This window comes from Bombyx mori, chromosome 11 (genome assembly GCF_030269925.1).
Source record: "Bombyx mori chromosome 11, ASM3026992v2".
NCBI lineage: Eukaryota > Metazoa > Arthropoda > Insecta > Lepidoptera > Bombycidae > Bombyx > Bombyx mori.
In genome coordinates this window covers 6,363,627-6,386,575 of record NC_085117.1, presented here as the reverse complement: position 1 = coordinate 6,386,575, position 22,949 = coordinate 6,363,627, and the positions used below count along the sequence as shown (strand labels likewise).

Sequence of the window (22,949 nt, the reverse complement as noted above, 5' to 3'; positions counted from 1 at the left end):
ATAATGTAGGTACTACGACTTTGTAAAACACATTATTTATAAAAAGTGTCGCGACAGCATATAGTTATGCCACAATAAATGTTCTATTTTAAAAAATAAAACAATGTTAAATATCGTTGAAATTTTTGTTAAAGACCCGAGCAGAGCCGGAGCGGGCCGCTAGTGTTTAATAAGAAGCAAACTGAATCTGTGAAAATCGTTAGCGCGATTAAAGTGTTTGCGGAATTTCTTCCATTCTAAGACAGAGTTATTCATGGAAATAATTATGTTATTTTGAATCATCAAATACCTAACCGATATGATCGCAAAACAACTTTGGTTGCCCGTGTCAAGCATAACAATCAACATCCAAAGTTTAGCTGAGTTTCTCATGAGGTTTTGTTTAACAATAAGTCGATAAGTCCCTTGCGTTTCCTGCCTCTCGCCCACTGTTGCTAGTTGGACCATTGCGAAGTGCCCACCTCTGCCAAAAACGTATACACCAAGCCGGCAGTGACTGCATTAGGTAAGTGTTGCGACGCTCACAGCTGTAATTGGTAGACAATTTGGCATTGCGCTAAATGGGTCAGCCAAAGGATTATCTCAGAGTTAGTTGAGCCCGCGAGTTGGCTCCGCGCTCCACTCGTAACTCTCGTAACGCTCCTACGATTCAGATGAGATAGAAATTCATTCATAATATGAGAATTAAATTATAAACATACAAGCGTGGAAATGCGTAAAGCATCTAAGGACGTATTGTCAATTAATAGGCCCCATGAACCCTGAGAAACGAAATATATTCTTACGCGCTGGGGTTCGGGATAAATAAAAATTCTACCGAAGTACAAATTACAATAGTATTTAACGCTTAGAACACTTATAACACTTCACAAACACTTTAAAATTCTCAATTCACTTCTTCAGCTTCGCTTCAAGTGATCCGTTCGCTGTTTCGCTTCGAATAGTTCGATAGTAGGTAGTTCTTTTATACTCGATATGACATCCCTAGATTTATCGAGAACATTCTGGGCAATTTAAGTATCTGCGATGTGTGTTTCCGCTATCTGACAATAGATGGCGTTGTACTTCTCGAGCGTTCTCAACGCGACTAGTTTGTTTGATATTCGTTTCGGCTATTCAGCGATAGATGGCGTTAGTCTTAACGGCGTAACAATATATATATTGTATAGTAATCTGTGCCGTTCGACTGGTTTGCCAGTCTAGGGAGAGGTTCCCCCTCCATTGTGCCCATACGCACTATGAGCAGTGGGCCATGGCTATCCAACATCCAATTGGACCCAAATGTGTATGTTCCCGACCGACATGTTCGATTGGACCCAGAAGTTAAAAAGGAAACCAAAGATGTAAATTATCATTTTATTTAAAATTAAAATAAGTCTCATACACACGATTTACCACACATTTCGAGGATTAACATTTTCAAAATACAACTAGTTATTACCAATATGCCATTATTCGAAAATAAAAAGGTATATTTGTGTAAACAACACAAGCCCGGGTCACACGAACCAACATTCACTTTTATTTATACAGTAAAAGCTCTTTATTCGCGCGTCCCTCATTAGAGTTTTCATTATTCGCGAATTACAAAAATGTGACCGAATTCCTGTTTTCGCGGCTAAATATTTTTTTATTCCCGGATATAATCGGTACATCGGTACACATTGATAAAGAGGATTCGGTAGGTATCCAACCGAATGTCATTTGTAGGCGTCGTGAAAACGACTAATAAAAAAGTAAATTAGACCTTATTACAACCTAGCCTAAAGTATGTATGTTTTGTTTTTGAGAATAAACAAACCAAATAAATCAAGCTTATTACTCAGTGCATAAAGTATATTTTTAAATGGTACCACACGAGACGTTCCGTCCTTTTGTTATGAGCCGCATTACCATTCCATATTCACGATTTCTGTATTCGCGGCATATTTACGAAACATAATAATATACCGCGAATAAAGAGCTTTAACTGTATATATAAAAGTAAACATAAAAAGTATTCAATCGACTTCGCGAGGACGTTCTCTTCGGATCGCATCTGTTTTACTAAAACATAAATATTTTCTAAACATTACAATATAGGGTATTATTATAATAAGACACATAATTTCAATAGTCTACATAGCTCAGTACACAATTGTTACGATTAGGAGATATAAACACAAGTTGTGGTTGCATCACGCGGCGACGGTGACTCCGCTCTTCCTCCTTCTAGAAGAACGCGCGGGAGTCTCCCTTGCGCTCGTGTTCTGTTCTACTTCTCTCAGCGCCTTCTTCTTGGACGAGTTCGTGGCGGCGTCGGAGCCCCGGCCCCCCTGCAGGCTCTTCCGGCGGCTGCGCGTCATGACGGGGCTTCGCTCTTCTGTAGCGTCTTGTCGGATCAATTTTGATTTTCTTCTAGAATTTTCTTTGTTCTCATTTTCCTTTTGGAATGTAATAATTAATGTAGCATTACAAAGCCAACACTATTGCTACTTAGGAAACTATTGATTTAAATATAAGATAGTCATGCAACGTTCGGAAACTACAAAAGTCGTACAGCAGATTAGAGAAACCTCCACGATTTATCCCGAGCGCCTAGTGTCCTTCTTCAAACGAGGCTTATAGAGAGTACGTAACGGTAGGCAGCGGCTCGGCTCTCCCCTGGCATTGCTGAAGTCTACGGGCAACGGTAACCACTCACCATCAGATGGGCCACATGCTCGTCTGCCTACCAGGGCAATAAGTAAAAAAAAAGTACCTGGTGCAAATCGGGCCTCTCTGTGTCCGAGGGGCAGTCCGGCTCTAGATCGGAGCGGTCGAACAGTACGACTTTGATGGATTTCTTGCTCGATCTTTCAGCTTGAGCCGACTTGAGGATGCTGCGGGCCGGCGTCGCGGATACGTTCACTGGGTTCAGCGGCGTCTGCTGTCATTACATACGTAATATTATTGCAATAAATCAGTAACAGGGCGTCGCTAAAGATATATCGTCTTCTCGCATTGAAACTGTATAATTACAAAACTTACTAATTTCACAGGGGATTGTTAAAAGGTTTAACATGTGATATTTTTAGTATTAATCCATCTTTGCAACTTTATTTTTTTTTATTTTTTTACCAGTAACATTATCTGTCTTTTAAAGTAAGATAAAATTATGTATTAATTTCGTTAATAGTAGTCAAAACTTTTGACAGTATTTATGAGAAAAATACTGGTGATACCACTGAAGTATATGGGTGATACCAAATTTATAACACGCATATTCACTCAATTTCGAATATTTTTGGAAATTGTACACTTTTAATGCGAAAAGTCGATATATGTATACATATAGAGATATATATATATATACCGGTAAGGGCGCGACTCCATCGCACTCGATGTTCTTGGCGAGTCCCGCGGCACGCAGCATGGCGAACGATGCGGCATTCTGACGACATTAGATCAACAGTTACTCGACGGCATCACCACCTTCCCTGGCTGCTCCCAGAACCTCAAGTTATAAATGCATTCATTCATTTTATATATAACTAGCGACCCGCCCTCGCTTCGCTTCGGAAACATTAAATTTTATTATTGATAGGCGAAGCCCGCCATGTTGCGCGCGGTACGACAACAACTGCGGGTGACGCCGCGGGGCGAAGCTAGTCTAAAAAAAGAAGAAGATTAGCCGGAACAAACAGACAGACAGCAGACAAAAATTGTAAAAAATGTTATTTTGGTGTATGTGCCGTATATATATTCATATGCATGTAGTAAAAAGCGGTTATTTCAGTACTACAAACAGACACTCTAATTTTATTTATATGTATAGATGATTATGTAGAGGATTATTGTCCGTACACAAACTTGGATATTATTATAATAAGTATTTTCTAAAGACTAATGTGTTGTGTGTTTCGGGCAGCACTGCATTTACACTTATTGTCAATTTCTGACACGTGCAGCGCGTTGTGAGCGGCTCGACAGTGTACCGTCACACCAGCGACAGAAATTTCTCAAAAAATCTGACACATGTAAGTTTCAAGAAAACATTTTAAGCATGACAAGCATGATCGACATCCCTCTGCAGCGACGTGCGCTGGCCTCATGCCATGTCTGAACTACACCACATACTTTAGCGGCAGAAACGGAAGCCTTCTTGGCTTCACTGGACAGCACGGCCTTCAGCAAGGTGCAACTGGTGGACGGCGTGGAGACCCGCGGGGAGCGGACCGGTGACTGCACGCAGAAGAACCCCGCCTCGAATGTCTTGCTGACCCCCAGCTCCGGCGGTTTCGGAGCCTCATAGCACTCTTGTTCCTTTTTAGCTTTTCTTGCCGCTGTAAATAACAAATTGTTGCTGTTGTTGTTTAAAGCAATATGTGATCAGTGTGGCGGTAGCCATCATACAACGCAAGATGTTTGACAAATGCCTGAATCACGCTTTCGACATTCTCAACATAAGCTTACATATATACAAGTTCCGAACAACAACATTCGGACCGTCGGTCTACCGAGCAATCACTCGCTTGGTCGAAGATCTTCCCTTTGGCGTATACCTACCTACAATCAGTGCTATTTAACTGCTATAATACACTCCAATTGAAATGATATTTCTATTTGTTGGTTTGTAAAATAATTTAATAATAATTTCGAATGTAAAATTTAGCAGCACCCAAGTGCCAAGGCACATTAGTTGAGGAGCACTACACACTTAGACGGTCTGATATATAACTTTTTTTTTTATTGCTTAGATGGATGGACGAGCTCAGAGCCCACCTGGTGTTAAGTGGTTACTGGAGCCCATAGACATCTACAACGTAAATGCGCCACCCACCACGAGATATAAGTTGTAAGGTCTCAGTATAGTTACAACGGCTACCCCATCCTTCGAACCGAAACGCATTACTGCTTCACGGCAGAAATAGGCGGGGTGGTGGTACCTACCCGTGCGGACTCACAAGAGGTCCTACCACCAGTGATTACGCAAATTATAATTTTGCGGGTTTGGTTTTTATTACACGATGTTATTCCTTCACCGTGGAAGTCAATCGTGAACATTTGTTGAGTACGTATTTGATTAGAAAAATTGGTACCCGTCTGCGGGATTCGAACACCGGTGCATCGCTACATACGAATGCACCGGACGTCTTATCCTTTAGGCCACGACGACTTCATAAACTTGAACTTGTTACTGAAGAATATCAGAAGAAAATGAGAAGAAAATTTACTACACTACTGTGGACAAGCGAGAGAGAAATCAGTACCACTGCTGTGTCGCAATATCCAAGTTATCAAATAATATACTTATATACCTGCTAATTGTTTTACGCCGCCTTATAAGGCATATGGTATGTGACTCTAAATACTATGCCTGTTCTGGGTTTGGGACCCTGTCAGATTCAATACTTTTGTGTAAGCATTGTTGTAATTATTGGAGGTTTGGACGTTATTATCACATAGCTTTCCAGCCTCTATAAGACAGGAGAAAATTCTAACAGCAGGATGTATTTCGCCTTAATACCACTAGTAAATTATGACTTCCATACCGGCAATCATATCCCTCAATCTACTTGTTCCACCCATAGGCTTTGAAGTCTTCTTTACATTATTCTTAGTAATTTTCTTCTTTACTTCAACAGGTTTGTCGTCAATCCACCCTCTTAGTCGAAGTTCTTCAAGCTTCTTGAAACGCATATCGACATTTTCCACCTGAAAATATATGAGGACGACTAAACATTAGAGCAGTCAATCTAGAAGTAGTGCACAATGACAATGTAAGAATCTACAATATCCAAGAAATTATACTGGATGTCCACAATGCACATATATGTGGCAGCAAAAGCAGAAGAAGCAAAGAATGAAAAACCAAGACAGCCTTCTTTGGTACAATTAGTAATAAAATATTTTTTTAATATTGGTGGTCAGCATAATGCAGCATCCTTTGATAAATAACATTTTACTCTTATTACTGTGCCTCACTGTACCTCACTTCTATAAGAGTCGACTATTATCAAAGCCGGAAATGTCACTTTTGGACAATTATTGGTAAATCAGAAAAACGAATTATTGACTTTGTATTCCATTGGCAGTCACAAAACTCTTCTGAACGACATCTTAGATAAATAACAGGTTAACTATTAACCTTTATTTAATGCAGGTTTTGAACCGTATTCTTTGAAGGAGACGATTATATTCAAATCAATCTGTATGAACATATCAATAAAAATTTTTTGTCCAAATGCACAGATTGCCACCTTTGATAATAAACGACTCATAAGACACAAATGTGTGACTGTGTTATGTGCTAGTTATGGCCACCAATTTTTTTTAAGCAGTTTACATATATTTTAATACAATACAATGTTGGTAGTATTGTAATGCTGTAATATTTTATAATTAAAAATGTTAAGTATCTAAAACATCAAAAATAATTTAATGACAATAATGAATGTGAATTTAAACCATAAAAGTAGTTTTATTTTACTACATGTTTAATGGCATTTAATGAATAACTCTCCCCAGTATGGCATGTCTAGGGTCTGTCGGTATGTACCTGCATGAACACCATGTCCCAGAACCCGTGCAGGTCGGCGGGCGTGACGAGCGCGGCGCCGGGCTCCGGACGGCCACAGCGCTCCACCAGGGTTGAGAACTGCATCAGCTTCTGGGACATCAACAGCCGAGCCTGACCCACAGCAGATAAGACTCCCTCCTACAATTTCACATGATAGTTTTGTATACAATTTTTGAAATATCTTGTGTGAAAGGTCCTTGCCATCCAAACTCAAAACAGTTAGAGGTCTCTCTGCAGAAATAAGTATAGCAGTGATAGTAGTCCCTATGATCCTACTAGACAACAACTACAAATTTAAGTAAGTAAGAAGTAGTGGTAACAACTACTGTAAAAGTAGAATTAGACCAAAACTTATTTATTTATTACTTAAATAAGTGGACATGTTCATGGCCCACCTGGTGTCAAGTGGTTACCGGAGCCCATAGACATCAACAATGCAAATACCACCACCACTTTGAGACATGATGATGATGATGATGATGAAATTCAACTTTACTGCAAAAATAATGATGGAGAAGGTCCACGCTCGTGTGGGCTCACAAGATGCTCTACCAACAATAATGTCTTTTTTTTTTCTTCACATGCAGGAAGAGGTTCAAGGAGGCCCGAGATATATTTAATTCTATGTGTAAATCACAACACCTGTATAGCATCAGGCAGAGGCGTCTGCTCAGAGATCTTCTCCCAGGTATCACATAATTCTGTCATGCGCTTCACTTCTGAAGCCAATTGCTTTCTAAAATGGTCCACGTTTTCAATGTCACATGTATCCTCATCAAGGAGACCTATGATATAGTAATAATATAGTATGTAAAATTTTTCCTGCTATTTATGCACTGTTTTAAAATAAATATTAGGAAGATAATTAAGCACTTTAAGACTGTAAGAGTGAAAACTCACCTTCTTCTAATTTCTTTTTCATTTCTTTCCGAGCATTAGCCTTCCCCCTCGACATTGTCACACATGGACTAATCTTTTTAGCCTCATCAGCTATCTGTTCAGGGGTCATCAACACATCGCTAGTAGGGGACTTAGGAGATCTCAACTTCTCTTCTGACCTTGACTCACTCTTAGGTATGTTATTCTTTGGTGTAAAATTTTGGACAACACCAATTGACTTGCGAGGAGTTTTTTGGTATAATTGAGGAGAGTTCTGTGCTGGTAAAGATTTCCTTGATGAGTTCAATATTGGAGAGTGAATGTTTTCCTCTACTTCACTACTAGAAGATGTATGGATTATTTTCTTTGGTGAATTCTGCCTTTGGATTGGCTTGGTAGCCTTCCCTTTAGTCATTTTAGCCTCTGTATTCTTGCTACATATCAAATTTGTCTCAACTTGTTTTTTAAGCTTACTAACTTTTACATTATCATTTACTTTGGTCATCAAGTTTTTAGGTATTACTGGATCAAATACAAAAATGGAATTGGTATTTTTGGTGACTTTAGGTTTATTTTGAGTCAAATTTGGGAGTTTAACCAAATTCTGTGGAGGTTTGAATACAGCATTTTTTGGTGCAAATGACTGTGAAGCACACTTTCCACTATCAATCTTCTGACTTGCTCTGTTCTTGGCTGACTGTGATCGTGTGACCCTGCCTGATGTACTTGGCATTGGTTTTGGGGGTGGTGGTACTAATTTGGATGGCGCATGTGGAACTCCAGTTAAGAATGGTTTCTTCTTCAACGCTGCAGCCTCCTTCTTTCGCTTCTCCTTCTCTTCCTTCCATTTCTCTAATTGTTGCCTTCTCTTTTCTACTTTGAGTTGAGCTTTTGTGAGCTGTACAACAGGACTGTCACATTTCTCCAACTTTCTAATGCTATCAAAAATGCTAAGACGATTGCTTTTACGTTCTCTGATATTGTTTTGCAATCGCCTCTGAACCTGCAAGTAAATATTTTTTATTAATCATTTCAATACTTAACAGAAACTCTAAAATCTAATCAATGCTCTGAAATCTAATAAAAGAGAAAAAAAAATATAATTTTTTATTACTTAGATGGTACACATGCTGTTGAGTGATTTCCGGAACCCATAGACATCAACAACATAAATGCCACCACCCATCTTGAGACATGAGTTCTAGGTATCAATTACACTGTTCAATAGCTGGGTGTGGGTCAAAACATATTACTGCTTCATAAAATAAATAGGTGGAGTGGTAATATTTACATGTGAGCGGTCACAAGACACCCTACACCAGTATAAAGCTTAATCTACTTTAAAATTTGACTTGACCGAAGCACACATTAGAATTAATAGAATCAATAAAATTAATAAAAAATTAAATATTATTTAGTACCCCAGCAGCAACACTAACGAACTGCATCGGTTTTCGTTTGTGCTTCTTCTCGTGTTTCTTTAATAGTGCCAGGAAGTCGAAACTCTCTGAAACATTTTATCTAAATTCACTTCGCGTCTATGTTAAACGTTAAAATTTTGCGTAATTACAGTTTTTAACATGAACAATTTACAATATGTTTATTCGTAATATTAATTCACCTTACTATTCAGTTATAATCAATTTTCTTACCCATTTAAACCTGAAAAAACCCAAAGAAGAACGTAAATGTTTTAAAACAACAGAACTGAATTTTAAATAAATAACTGTCCTGTTGTGTCTTTTTTTTATGTCATCTGTGTCCATAGATTTTATGATGGTTTGGTCATTTAGAAACGCAAAAGGAATCAATGTTAAAAAAATAAAATGATAATGTAAATTCTTAGAATTTTATCAATCCATCTAAAATTCATATATCTAATGACGACTAGTTGATGTGATAACCATTTGAAAACAAAAAATATATTTTTAAATCATTTTTTTCTTTGTTACATTTTTGATTCGTTCATTTTAAATTTTTTTTAGGCATACGTCTATTTTAGGCAATTTAAATATATTTTGTCGGTACTTTTGCATTTGCAGGATCAAATAGAACGCAAATTATAAACTCATCATCCGAACCTGATCCGGGAAGTTTGCGACGTATGCCATAAGATGTGAAATACCCTTTTTAAATTATTAATAAATAATTGCCCCCTCACAAAACTACACGAGAAATTTAAGGACCTCTTAATTTTTAACGCTTGAGTGATTTCAAAAACTTGCAATGTGCACTCGGACAACGTTAAAATAAGTAATTTAAAGATGCATAATTTTTTTAAATTTTCATCGTCACGAGATCCTACAAAGCAATTTACAATTATTTCATACACAAATATTGAAAATTAGTAGATTGAACTAAAACGAAGTAAATAATGTGATAATTTTGTTTATCTTAAATATTATATTTTTAAGGGCTTTACAGGCAACAAAACTACAACATGAAATCCAATTTCCGGCTGTCAGCTGATGAGTTCACTTCACACCGCTTTCCAATAGTTACCTTATTTTCGATTTTCGCGAAGAAAGAAAACGTCAGGCCATTCAACATGGGCTTGAAATATGCGATCAAAAGCTAGTTATAGCTAAAACATTGCTCTAATTGTAGTTTTATTGTTATTATAGTTTGATTTCTTATGTACGTTGTGTAACTTTATAGTCGAAAATGGATACGTTCTACAGAGGATACATCGGATATGGCGTTTGTTGATCATTAAAAAATTTTGTTCGTTTCATAGTTTTTCTTTTTAATTAATGTCTGTATTAATTTTGTGATCGTTCGTTTCGTTCGTGTTTACGTGTTTGCAAACAAAAATGGTAAAGGAGAAGCCTAATTCGATAAGGATATATGACGACGAGGGTTTTAGGCGACGGGCGGCATGTATTTGCGTGCGTTCAGATGCCGAAACAGAGGTTAGTCACGATTCTGTTCATTATAAAAAGAGTTTCAATCCTCAGTAAGTGGTAATATTTAGCGCTGTGTTGTGTGTAGGTCCTGCTGGTGACGTCTTCGAGACGGCCCGACAACTGGATTGTGCCGGGCGGGGGAGTAGAGCCGGAAGAGGAGCCTTCTGTCACTGCGATGCGGGAGGTACTTGAGGAAGCCGGAGTGATCGGGAAACTAGGACGATGTCTTGGAGTATTCGAGGTTAGTTTGACTCGTAAATAAAACAATATGAATTAGTTTAGGAAACCTAAAAATTCGGTTCAGTGAATCATCTGGTCGTAAAGATTCAACTTATTACTTGATTAACTTATATCATAATACTAAAAATGATATCATTGAAACTTTTTAACAAAATTTACCTTCCTTTACAATTTAAATATCCAATTTATTTATTTTTCTGTTTAATTTCTTGACAAAGTGGCCTCATCGATGATCGTAAACAGTCAATATTTTACTAAAATTATGTTATTGGTAACTTTGTAGAATAATGATGTGCTTACCATGTAATAACTAAGCAAGCGGGAAATTTTTGAAATAGTTAATAGGAACAACATTTAAATTTATAAAAGTTTTTTTCTTTTTTTTTCTGTGCAATTATGAGTGAATGAATTTATGGCCTAACACCTGGTAGGTACAGAAAATCCTTACGAAGTCTAATAAGACTTTACCAAGTAAATGCCGTCACCCACTTTGAGACGTGAGGTAGATTACTCAAGTTCTATATCTATATAGCTTTTCTGCTGATTTTTCATACATTATAACTTCAATCCACAATTAATTTCAATAATTGAACTAGTTGTACTTGGTCAAGTGATATTTTACTGGCCAGATTGCAAGCCTTTATATGTTTGGCAATAAACCAATGTAAACGAATTATCTGTAGAAAAAAATGAAAGTCCCAAAAACAAAGGTTTCGATGATAATGAAACAGTGATGTAAGAATGGTATCATATGCTAAGACTATGTTGTGATATCCCAAATATCAACTTAGCAAAAGAATTGTGTTACCTGTCTTTTTTCAGTCACACAACAAGTTTTATGCATATGATAGAAGTAAAATTTAAATGTTCGCAGATTATTATTATTACCTCTTGTAGATTTTAAATTAATTTACCTGTTGCTGGTTTACCATGGAAACAGTTCAATCATTTTAGATCTATTTTTATTTCCTATTACAAAATACGTTTATTTGCAGTATGTAATGAATAAAAATTAATAAAAAACCTAATTCAAACAGAATCTTTATTAGACAGACATACAAAATTAATAAAATTCGATTTAATACTGAAATAACAAAATTATCTTGAATTATATGTTTTTTTTTTGTTCTTGTTTTGCTGATGTAAAATAATTGATTTTCCAGAACCGAGAACACAAACACCGAACAGAGGTTTATGTTATGACTGTGACCCAAGAACTACCCGAGTGGGAGGATTCAAGACTCATGGGACGTAAGAGGCAATGGTTCTCCATTGATGATGCCCTGGCTCAGCTCGCCCTTCACAAGCCAATCCAGCGTCACTACCTTCAACAACTGCGTCGTTCCAAACAGAACAAGCAAGATGACCAGACTACGTATAACCTTCCCAGTTAGTGTTTTCAAAAGGTTGGAGGAGATTCACCTCCCCGTCTGCTAACATGGACATATTGCACTCTCGACTCCTGCGCTTAGGATAAGATAGCCCGGACTGAATCGCTAAGCGCTTGATGCGCTAGCAATTTGCGCTTAAAACTCTCGAAAAGCGTTATTGGGCTTCACGAACATAACGGCGATCGCTAAACACGTAACTCTAACAACTACCCTCCTTATTTTTATTTTATTTTTACGTATATTTTTATACTATGATGGAATAAATAATTAATTTAATTTTTGTTAGCATTAAAACGAAAAGACATACGCTCTATTATTTTTTCAATTGATTCGTTTCGGTGTTGTTCACGATTTGAAAATTATTGATCGATTTTGTAAAAAATATATTTGATAATGCTCATTTTTTACTTTGAACGATAATGGTCAACCCTCATGTTATGCTTGGACTTCAAGCAGAGTTTATACTTAAAAATAATTCTCTCCAATTAAATTCATATAAAGACTATTTTTGTATTAGCTTTGCAATTATTTAAACAATAAATTAAAATAAATAGGAAGATTCGAATTTCGATTTTTTATTTTTCTATTAATTGAAAGACATAGACACAGAGAAACATTCAATTTCCTTAAATTTTTGTAATGCTAACGAAATATACCCAAACACTTAGAATGTTATTGGGGTAGCCGTATACTTCAACTGCTAAAGCAAATTCCACATGAGGGTCGTCATTGGCGTGCAGTTCTGTGGCTTTGATTCTCGATGTCACAGATTTGACACTCAGGAATGGCATGTTCAGAGGAAAACCAAAAACCTGAAAATAAACGGATCATCAATAGAAAAAATGTAGTATAAGTGAAATTTTAACTGAGAAACTAATATACTATATGCTGCAGATTTTGTGATGCTCTTTAAATTATCAAAACCGTCAATGAATTTTGAAGATATTTATATATTTCTTTTCTAGTATGTACACTAAGCTGGTCCACTGGCTTCTGAAGCCCCAAATGCAATAGAATACCTACTGTCTTGTTTACAAACCGTATATACAATCACTTCGCCACGTAAACATGTATTTCAGTATATTATATATGATTTTGTGTATATAATATTACTGGTGGTAGGACCTATTGCGAGTCCGCGCGAGTAGGTACCATCGCCCTGCCTATTTCTGCCGTGAAGTAGTAATGCGTTTCGGTTTGAAGGGTGGGGCAGTCGTTGTAACTATACTTGAGCATTTACGTCGTAGATGTCTGTGGGCTCCAGTAACCACTTAACACCAGGTGGGCTGTGAGCTCGTCCACCCATGTAGCAATAAAAAAAAATACATCAGTTGGTGATTCCTATAGTGTGGGGCTAGTTGGTTGGGTGTGGTTATTCATTTGTATAAGGGAACCAACCCGTGAGAGTTCAAAACGAAATAAACGCTAAAATTTACCGGATTACCCTAAATTTGAAGTAAAACAAACCAAACCAACCTTGTAAGTGAGCATGAATTGTCTGAGCTTTTGACTCGGGCCCGGCTTGTCGTCAGTGGGATTGAGCGCCCAATACTCCATATGAGGCAACATGTCGCGTAGAATACTGCTACAGTACCTTTCGAATTGACATTGAGTCTATTGAGTAAATATATAACTATTTACTAGATGGTGGTAGGTTTCTACTGGTGGTAGGACCTCTTGTGAGTCCGCGCGGGTGGGTACCACCGCCCTGCCTATTTCTGCCGTAAAGCAGTAATGCGTTTCGGTTTGAAGGGTGGGGCAGCCGTTGTAACTATACTGAGACCTTAGAACTTATATCTCAAGGTGGGTGGCGCATTTACGTTGTGGATGTCTATTGGGTCCAGTAACCACTTAACACCAGGTGGGCTGTGAGCTCGTCCACCCATCTAAGCAATAATAAAATAAAAAAAAGATGTTAACTGTACAATTACATTTCATCCATTAATGACGTATAGTTTAATAAAAATAACTTCAATTTAATTAACAAAAAAATGTACATGTAATTTAGTAAAGGTGTAGCGAATTTGTAGAGTATGTTAGTGCGTAGTGGAAAAAAGTTGAGTCGCTGGACTAGTGCGTCTTATGTTTTTTTATGATTCGGCGAACAAGAGCTCAGTCAGGAGGGGTGGGATTAGCTAACAGCTGCCCAAGCGCTTCTGAAGGTGATTTAACAACTCAAGAGCAGCTGCTTCGCGAATGAATATTCTACCGGATCGGAATCGCGACCCGCTGAGAATATCCGACGAGAAACTTGGCGGGCTGATGCATGGATTAGGTTGCACGTTGAGCTCTTTCCACTTGCTACGATCATCGGTCTGATGAAGGGCCTTAGGCGTTTTGAGGGCCGGACGCCTGGTCCGACCAACGTCTACATTTGACATCATATAAGGTGCATAACTTGTTCACTAGCCAGTACACCTTGACATTGTCAGTACAGACAGTCCAGCCTGGCGGGCCGCACTTACCGGTTCCAGATGGTCTTGGAATGCGATCTCCACTTTTGCACCTTTGCTTTGATTTTCGTTTCCAAAATATTAGTGATGTTGTCGACGTCGGGCGGCACTGTGTACAAGCCCGAGTCGTTCCCTCTGGGTGAGGTTATTGGAAATGTGCTTTTGTCAAAAACCTACAAATTTTATAAAAAATGCAAAGTATAAACTAGTTTTCCCTTCATACGGGATTAATTTATTAAGTTCGGTGATTTGATGCATCGTTTCTTTTTCTTTTTTTCTCTTCCTATTTGGTGTTAGGCTATTCCAGCTACGCCCCGAGGGGTAGATGAGCTCACGGGCTCAACCTGAGTAAATTAGTTAACACTAGTTCTAGCAAGAGATATGCCTCACAGAATCTATCACCGGATCGGAATCGCGACCTATTGAGAAGATCCGGAGATAAATTCAGTGAGCGGTATCTATGGGCTATATCTATACCGAATGTTTTTATCAATTATCCAAAAGTTTCTGTAGGTAACTCTGTAGTGAGTGAGCCAATAGAGCGCCCCGTCCCCCGCAGAGCGGAAGGGTTAGTACAAATTGACGCCCTATAATCAAACTTTGTGAAGCAACGACGTGGAACAAAAAATATTTGGTTTAAAATAATAGTTTCGGTCCCATATCTTCACTGTATCATTCCCAGATAGTTAATAAAAAAGACAAAGCTCACCGGTCGCCAGTCGGACGATTTAAAAAAATTAAAGGACACGTTCTCACAGTCCTGAGACGACTGAACGTTGACCCATATCTGTCAACAAAAAAAGGTTTGAAATATGATTACCAAAGAAACTGAATGAAATCGATTAAAAATATAAATAAGATTGGCTAAGAACATGGTACATTATGTGTCGAGCTTGAGATTCACCCAAGTAAAGAGAGGCCCTTGAGTATTTCGTTTTGAAAATCTCGTGGGCCAAAAAGCGCCCTTTTTCTTTTTTTTACGTCTAGTACATCCGGAGGTGGTCCGTGTTCACCCCCCACTCCGACCCTCGCCCTGACGTAACTTACGTTGCGATCGTCAAAGACGTATTGGACGGTCTTCATGGGACAGGCGTCGTCTCTGACGTCCCAGGCGTGTCCGCAGGCGGCGTCACACGCGTACAGAACGTATTCGTTCTTAACAAAAAATCCACTTTTCAAAACGTCGTCCCTCTGAACTATTCTTTTGGTCTTTACGTCATATTGAATTAAAACGTAGCTGCTCGAGCCTCTCGGGAGTCCAAAGCCGATCGCGACCCAATATTTTATGTTTAAGTGAAGAAAATAACTGGCCAACAGGATGGAGTGGTCAAGTTGGGTGCCGTATAGCATCTTTAGCAGTTCCTGAAAATGCAATAACTAAACTAAAACCATAAATAAATAGAGTAACTAAATCCAGTAATGCAACATTTCTGTTAGTCAATAATACTGCAATATTTTAAAATAGTGTGTAAGTGGCGCACCCGTGAACGTGCTGGTATGTCCTGGTACTCGTTACGAGACCCCCAACGTGTCAATCTGGGTTGTTGAGCTCAAGACCACTTATTTCTTTATCTTTCAGCCCACAAACGTCCACCGTTGGACATAGGCCTCCCCCAAGCCTCGCCGTAACGTCCGGTCCTCCGCAGCCTGCAACCAGGGGCCTTTCAACAGGTCGTCTGTCCGCCTTATGAGAGGTTTACCCACGTTACGTCTTCCGGTGCACAGTCACCACTTAAGAACTTTTCGACCACAGCGCACATTTACTCTACGAGCAATGTGCCCTGCCTACTGCCACTTTAACGTCGTAATCCTTTAAGCTATGACCCGGTTACCATAGTCTTCCTGCGAATATCTTCATTCCTGATTTGATCTCACAGGGAAACTCGGAGCATAGTCCTCTCCATTGTAGTTTAGGTGACCTTAAGCCTTCTGATGAAGCCCACTGTGAGCGACCACGTCTCAGTGCCATGTATCCAACATCACGTTTACCACTTCATAATAAGTAACATTATTTACCGGTCCCGTCAGTGTGATAGCATGCGCTTCTGTGACGTCATAACATGGAATGAGCGACACAAATCTCATACAAACACAGACTAATTTTGTGACATCATTCACATTTCTCCAACTGGCTGCCCCGCTATACATAGAACCCTCTTCAACTTCTACTTCCTTCTTTCTCCCGCTACTCCTAGAAGAGCTTTGGGATAGGCCTGAAGACTTAGAAACGGCTGATTCGCAATTCTTTGGATTTTTAGGGAAACAATCTAGATCTGGCAGAGGGATGCTTCGTAAAAACTGCGTGCTGCAAATGTTGACACCCATACTGTTAATTAGTGTCAGTGACAAGTGACGTGAAGGGAAATCGTTACTGTAGTCTGTAACGAATTGGTTCAAATGTTTGATCAAACGATCGGTGTCCATGTTGGGCGTTGGTTGATTGTAGACATGTGAACCGCCCAAATGAAACAGACTGCTCGTAATGTTCAAAGTGATGAAGGAAACTTCCTTTTTCAATAGTTGACTTAATGTTGACATTAGCGACACCTCTTTTGTTTCCAAAGGTTCGTATCCGAATACCACGGGTGGCGTTGTTATTCTGAATGTACCTCGCAGCTGCAAAACGGACATACAGCTTATTACTGAAGCTCAAGTACGTGCGCGCTTTCTAGGGCAAACGTCATCACGACGGGAAAACACAAGAGAGGTGTGACTCTTCGCTGTAACAATTGCTTTACATTGTTTTATTTAATTACTCTTGTGACCAAGTTTCAACCTGGAATTACACATTAATTTGTACATAGGTCCATCCACAACGCATAGATATCCATAAACAAAATGGACCTCATCGCATCAGTGGTAACGGTGACATTTTCAATATAACGAACCATCGCCGGCATTCAACACCAGCCAATATGATCCATACAGGCAAAATATTTACTGCTAAATATAGGCATAATTAGGTTTTTAAAGTAAGGTATTGTGTAAGTAAATTAAAGAGAAAAATCACCTATGAAAATAATATAGCATTTTGTGTAGTAACTACCACCAATCAAGTACTCACCGAGCCCATAGCCAACACGGCGTAGAGGGGCACTTCCAAAGTTCCAAGCCACCTGTCGTGTATTCTGTAACGAACCGTTTTACCCGCGTCCCCGGCTGATAGAGTGTCCGGCACATACGTTTTGTACTGGTCATAAATGTTGACATGCACACACGAGAGCGGAGACAGTCTGGAACGTGATGAAGTCGTTACTGCTGCAGACCTCGGAAAAAATATTAATATGTAGTGTCATGCACACTCTTTTGTATACCCACATTTTTATTGCTCTAGTAGGATGCATTTCAGGGCTCATCCGGTGTCAACTGGTTACCGGGGTATTTACATTACATCACAACGTAAATGTCACCAGTCACCGCGAGACGTAAGGTCGGGATGTCAGTTACATACCACATAAGGAGTGCAGGGACTCAGACCGTGACGAGAGTTCAGTAAGATGGTAGGACGTACGCGGACGGGTTCAAACTAGGTCCAACCTCGCTACCAAGCACTGATTCATTTCTCAGTAAGCCTGTGAGCCAAGTAATGTGCTTACTTAGTGTTGATCTTCAGAGTCTGGTTCCATGTGGGGTGACAGCCGATGGCGGTCGCGGTTTGAGCACAAGCACCGTGGTACTCTACCCGCACAAAAGGCCTGAGTGGTCTGACTTTTAACCCTGAAAAGAAATATTCGCTGACAAAAGCAATTGGAAATAAGACCAATATTTCCTTTTAGGTTCAACAGAAATTGGAGTTAAAATTTTTAAATCTTGTAGAGAAATTTGTTGCTTCCAAATTGATGATCTCGTGAATTATTTTAATTAAGAGTACATTCGTATACTTTTTTTTAAGAGGAAGGGATTGCTGGTAGTGCTGAGGTCGTTCTAGCTTCACCAAGACAGGCAGGCGACCACGGGCTTAGCCAGGAGAGGTGGGGTTTGCTAACAGCTGCTCGAACGCCTCCGAAAGAGACCTAACAACTCAAGAGCAGCTGCTTCGCGACTGTATCTACTATCGTATCGGAACCGCGACCCGCTGATAAGATCCGGCGAGAAACTCAAACTTGTGTATGGATTAAGCTTCACAGATACTAGGGTGATTTATATGCTCTAGGCTGTACTCTGATCGAATTAGCTATCTCATGTAATCGGGGAAGCAAACGAGTGATTCTCTGTGTTGGATATCGAAAATAAATTCCTAAAATTTAATTGTCAGCAATTCCCTTAACAATTTTTGCCGTATGTGATCGATAACTATAGTAAAATAATTTCACAAATGTTCACGATTGACTTCCACGGTGAAGTAACACATCGAGTAATCAAAAAAACTCGCAAAATTTTAATTTGCGTAATTAGGTACTGCATGTATGTATGCATACCTAATGCATGCATCTCCCTCGCTCGATTGAATCCTAGAATACCAACTATAAATGCAATTTGATTTATGATAATATCGAGAATTAAATACTAATGTTTGACTAAGACCGTCTCTGTTCTCTTGGTGTAAAGTTGCTATCATTTATTACATTTGGAAGCAGGAGAATATACGGCCCACCTAATAGTGAGTGGTGGTGATCGCTCATGAATGCCAGGGACAAACTCTAATGCTATGTACTGGAGGATCGAAGGTAAAAAAGAAAACGGAATCATCTCAAACGATAACTGAGACATTCTTGCTGCAAATTTACTCTCAACATCAAATTGTAAATTTCTGCCTTACCAGCAATCCTATCCTCGCACTCGTTTTCCTCCAACATTTCGGGGCACCTGTCCAACAAGTTGTGAGCCTTCACGACGGTCACTAATATGTCCTGCTCTCGGCCTATAGACTCTCTGAGGAGCTGTTGCGTTGACGCAGTCCCAGAAGGAGGCAAAGACGTCCATTGAGAATTGATTGAGAAGAAACTTCTGCCAAAATGAAAGCAGCATATGGTATACAAGTATAAAGCAGATGAATATCAATAAGTAAAAGCTCAAAGAGTGTGGTGTTCACCTCCAGCCTCCGTAGCTGTAATCCCTAACCACATCCCTGTAAGTCTTCTTGAGCAAGCGCTCGTTCAATTCGCGGAGCATATCACTGTTAAGTCGTTCGATATACTTGACTCCCGTGTACCGTTTTAGTTCTATAGGATCCATATCAGGCCGCTTGCTTCTAAAATACTCTACGCCTAAATCATTAGTGTCGGAATTATTTAGGTATTCCAACTGTTCTGTGGTTATCTGACTGGCGTGCAAGGGGACCGCCATATCGCGCAGGGAGCCAGCGCCCCTTCCGTTACGCAAACGCAATAGCTTAAGTCTTGTATATTCTGCAGCGTCGAGGTCTACTCCAAAGTTATTATTTAAAGGCACCCTTTCTTTGCACAATTGCTTTAGTGTCATTATCATAGCTTCGTCTTGACCAATATCCTGTTCGTATACTTTATTTATCAAATCAAGTAACAAACTTAAATTCGGTTCGTCTATTCCGTGTAGCAATCTTTGTATTTGCCTTCCTGTGGCCATTGAAGATTTTATCACATCAGCTTCATTGTCAACGTTTGGATCTTTCGACGTTATTCTCAAGCCGACCGTGCATGTACTAACAACTTCTCTGTCGAATAAATGACCGCTTTTCAACCTCACATCATGAACTTTGGTTATTTCTTTGATGCTGTTTCCGCTCCCTATGTATCTGCTATTAGGTTTGATATCACAATCATATTTAAATTTAATTCTTGTTGATTCAGTAGCATAAGCTTTTATTTCATTCAAATTTAGTTTAAAAACTGAAAATCGTTCGTCGTTCTCTAGCAATATTATTTTTAAAGCCTGATTATGTTTTAAAATTTGTATGGTGAAAGATTCCTTAAAATCTACTGAAAAACTTTTCGTGTGATATTGTTCCGACTCACAAACGTATATATCGTCAATGTAAATTTCGAAAATATAAACGAGTTCAGTCCCCACCTCAGGTTTTTTATCTACTGATTTCATTCCTTTTCCCACAATGCCATTATCTATCACTAGAGTACAATCAAACCTTTTCCCTTCAATTGCATCATTGACAAAACCCTCTACCTCTGCCTTAATTAAATCTTCATCAATTTCCAATTTTGGCTTCCGAATTTCCACGCCATCCCCTGTACTCTTTGCTGTTTTATACTGAAGGTATTTACCTACGTAATCAAATTCAATCTTATCTAAATAATCTGAGTATTCCTGATTGAAAACTTCCATCCATTTTTCTTTTAATTCATTTTCATTTTTCTCATTCAATACTAAAATTACAGGTGTTTTAATACGTTTCAATTTCGCCCGTATTGATTCAATATCGATCCACAAAGTTATTAGTTTATCAAACATCTCTTTTTCTAATAATAAAGTCTCTTTGTATTGTTTTTTAAACTGAAAAAACTTTTCTGTATATTTTCTAAGTGTCGGTTCAAATCTTACATTCATCTGATTGTTAGAGCTAGCTGATAATAAGTCTTTTTTGAGATTATCTTTCGTGTCCCTACTAATTTTTATCTCTCTATCCAAATTATACAATTTCTTTTTAATTATTTCGTAGCTCTCAAAAAGTTCAGTTATTTTCGTACTTAAAAGATTTTCAAGTGAGAAAAGATAGTGATTTTCAAATTTAAGGTTTTCTAAAGTTATGTTTAGAAAAGTTTCAGTTACAATATCTTCGTGACCAGTATAACTTGATAGTAGATCATTAAACACAACAGGATTAACATAATGAGCGAGTGGTTCAGTTTTCGGTGGTGTAACGGCGTTCTCCAAGATTTTCGGAAACATCGGAGTAAATTTTAGTACTTCCGCTTTCTGGCCCCGTCTGTAGGGATTTTCAAAAGCTATATAAATGTAAAGACAAAAGGAAACAACTTGTGGTACAGCCCTTAGATAATTTTATTAAGCTGTCCTTTTGTAATGCAGTTGAAGACAGTGTGTTTAGTGCTAGTTTTTTAAATACTCGATGGCGTAAAAGTGAACTTAAGTTTGGATGGAGTTGGAACGGCTACCTACGTTTGACGCTAGGGGCGCTGTTCCAACTGCATACAAATTTGATTTAACTTTTACGCTATCGAGAACGTTAAGAAACTTGCACTAAGCACACAGGTGAGTGAACTATCTAAGTAAGTTTAAATAAGTCTAAGTAAGTGTAAGTTTAAGAAAATAGTTACTGATGCCAAACTAATGCCCAGAATACAGCCAGCGTCCTCACAGCTCATACAATATTCCTTAAGGCTCATTTGAACTTGATAAATCACTCATCGAATTTCTCGGATAAGAATTTATTAGAAAAAATTATTAGAATAACAATTCTTAAACCGCAAGACTGACAGTACTCCTAATGCTCAATGTGAAATACTCACCCGTGCTCAGCATCAACAGTAAATCGTCTTAAAAATCTCCTAAAAAGAGGAGAACTTTTCTTAATTACTCTATTTAGCTGCATTTCATCAAAACTCACTATCTTTATAGTATTTTCAGTAACAGGAACAGTTAAGGATGCCATCTCCACATTCACAACATCTAATATTTGAGCCTTATCATTTTTCTTCTTAGATTTTTTCTTTTTTACACCTTTGATGCTAATTTTCACAGTTTCGGTAAAAAAATCATATTCGTTTATAGTTATTTCTTTTTTAGAACTTTGCACTATGTTTTGAGTATCAACGACTGCATTGATCTCATGGTACTCTTCAATCTCATCCTGGCTCTCATAACAGGTTCGAAATGTCTGCAGTTCAACATTTTCAGTCATTTCCAGTAAATCAGTTTAATAATATTTTAAAAATTTAAACCTCGATTACTTTGAGTAAAAATTGTCTCAAAGACTTTAAAAACAACTCACTTATTTGTTTCGCCGCCTACTGTTACTCATGGTTGCCATGGTAACTAAAGATTGATCCATTTTTTTTGTACTAATGTAGTAATGACTTAGAACAAAATCGCTTCAATTGCTGTCTATCGTTTGTCTAGTAAATATTTGTAAGCTTGTTTTTAGTTTTTTTCTACCTTTTTTTACCGGGCTGGGGGCCGGACAAAACGCAGCTCACCCCAAGGATGCCCGGCGATGCGAGGCTCTAAAAAAACGTTAGCCGTCACGGTACGGCAGCCCGTCGGGCCACCAGGACGGCGCCGCCGCGCCGGTGTCCCTGAATAGCCCGCTGATTTTTTTAAACCAATATAAATATAAAAATTAAATTTTATTTTGTGTAATCTACAGTTTGCATTGAAATGTCACCTTGAGGGACTTTTTGGCGGGAAGGCGAGGAGTAGAGTTGTGTGATTTGTTTTATTTTGTCTATTTAGTGTTTCCTCGGGGCTAAATGTGTAATAACGGTGGCTTATTAACTGTTTAATATCTGTGAAAGTGCACAAATGTGGGAAAATGAAACAAAGCCACTGGACATAACTTCACGGGATTTTCCAAAAAGTCCACTGAACAAATCTCAGTAAATGACCACCATTTTACTGAAATTATATTTCATCCCATATCGTGTCATCT

At 38.5% G+C, this 22,949-nt stretch overlaps 3 protein-coding genes across 8 annotated transcripts; 1 reads left to right on the top strand and 2 right to left on the bottom strand.

Moving 5' to 3' along the window:
• Positions 1–1,342: 1,342 nt before the first annotated feature.
• On the bottom strand, positions 1,343–9,279 carry LOC101744548 (disks large-associated protein 5). Of its 3 annotated transcripts, none has more exons than XM_004924110.5 (10): positions 9,073–9,279; positions 8,842–8,927; positions 7,442–8,423; positions 7,184–7,326; positions 6,521–6,679; positions 5,514–5,676; positions 4,099–4,304; positions 3,335–3,412; positions 2,741–2,908; positions 1,343–2,423 (listed from the first exon to the last, which is right to left on the bottom strand). In XM_004924110.5, the coding sequence occupies exons 1-10, from the start codon at positions 9,074–9,076 to the stop codon at positions 2,178–2,180; spliced, it is 2,235 nt and encodes a 744-aa protein (XP_004924167.1). In that variant the 5' UTR covers positions 9,077–9,279; the 3' UTR covers positions 1,343–2,177. The 3 variants fall into 3 exon arrangements, with proteins under 3 accessions (XP_004924167.1, XP_004924168.1, XP_012544160.1); XM_004924111.5 differs by having other exon boundaries at positions 2,741–2,905; XM_012688706.4 differs by having other exon boundaries at positions 9,042–9,139.
• Positions 9,280–9,634: 355 nt separating this feature from the next.
• LOC101744978 (diphosphoinositol polyphosphate phosphohydrolase 2) lies at positions 9,635–12,522 on the top strand. Its single transcript, XM_004924114.5, has 4 exons — positions 9,635–9,673; positions 9,835–10,332; positions 10,412–10,567; positions 11,730–12,522. Exons 2-4 carry the CDS (start codon positions 10,234–10,236, stop codon positions 11,958–11,960), a joined length of 486 nt encoding a protein of 161 aa, XP_004924171.1. The 5' UTR covers positions 9,635–9,673; positions 9,835–10,233; the 3' UTR covers positions 11,961–12,522.
• LOC101739067 (protein CC2D2B) lies at positions 12,173–22,675 on the bottom strand. 4 transcript variants are annotated; one of them, XM_021346675.3, is made up of 11 exons: positions 21,811–22,675; positions 19,443–21,269; positions 19,170–19,357; positions 18,007–18,127; positions 17,475–17,643; positions 16,427–17,026; positions 15,458–15,772; positions 15,120–15,197; positions 14,423–14,583; positions 13,434–13,551; positions 12,173–12,769 (listed from the first exon to the last, which is right to left on the bottom strand). In XM_021346675.3, exons 1-11 carry the CDS (start codon positions 22,200–22,202, stop codon positions 12,584–12,586), a joined length of 4,155 nt encoding a protein of 1,384 aa, XP_021202350.2. In that variant the 5' UTR covers positions 22,203–22,675; the 3' UTR covers positions 12,173–12,583. The 4 variants fall into 4 exon arrangements, with proteins under 4 accessions (XP_021202350.2, XP_062527023.1, XP_062527024.1 ...); XM_062671039.1 differs by having other exon boundaries at positions 13,434–13,542; positions 21,811–22,643; XM_062671040.1 differs by having other exon boundaries at positions 21,909–22,040.
• Between the last annotated feature and the right edge of the window lie 274 nt (positions 22,676–22,949).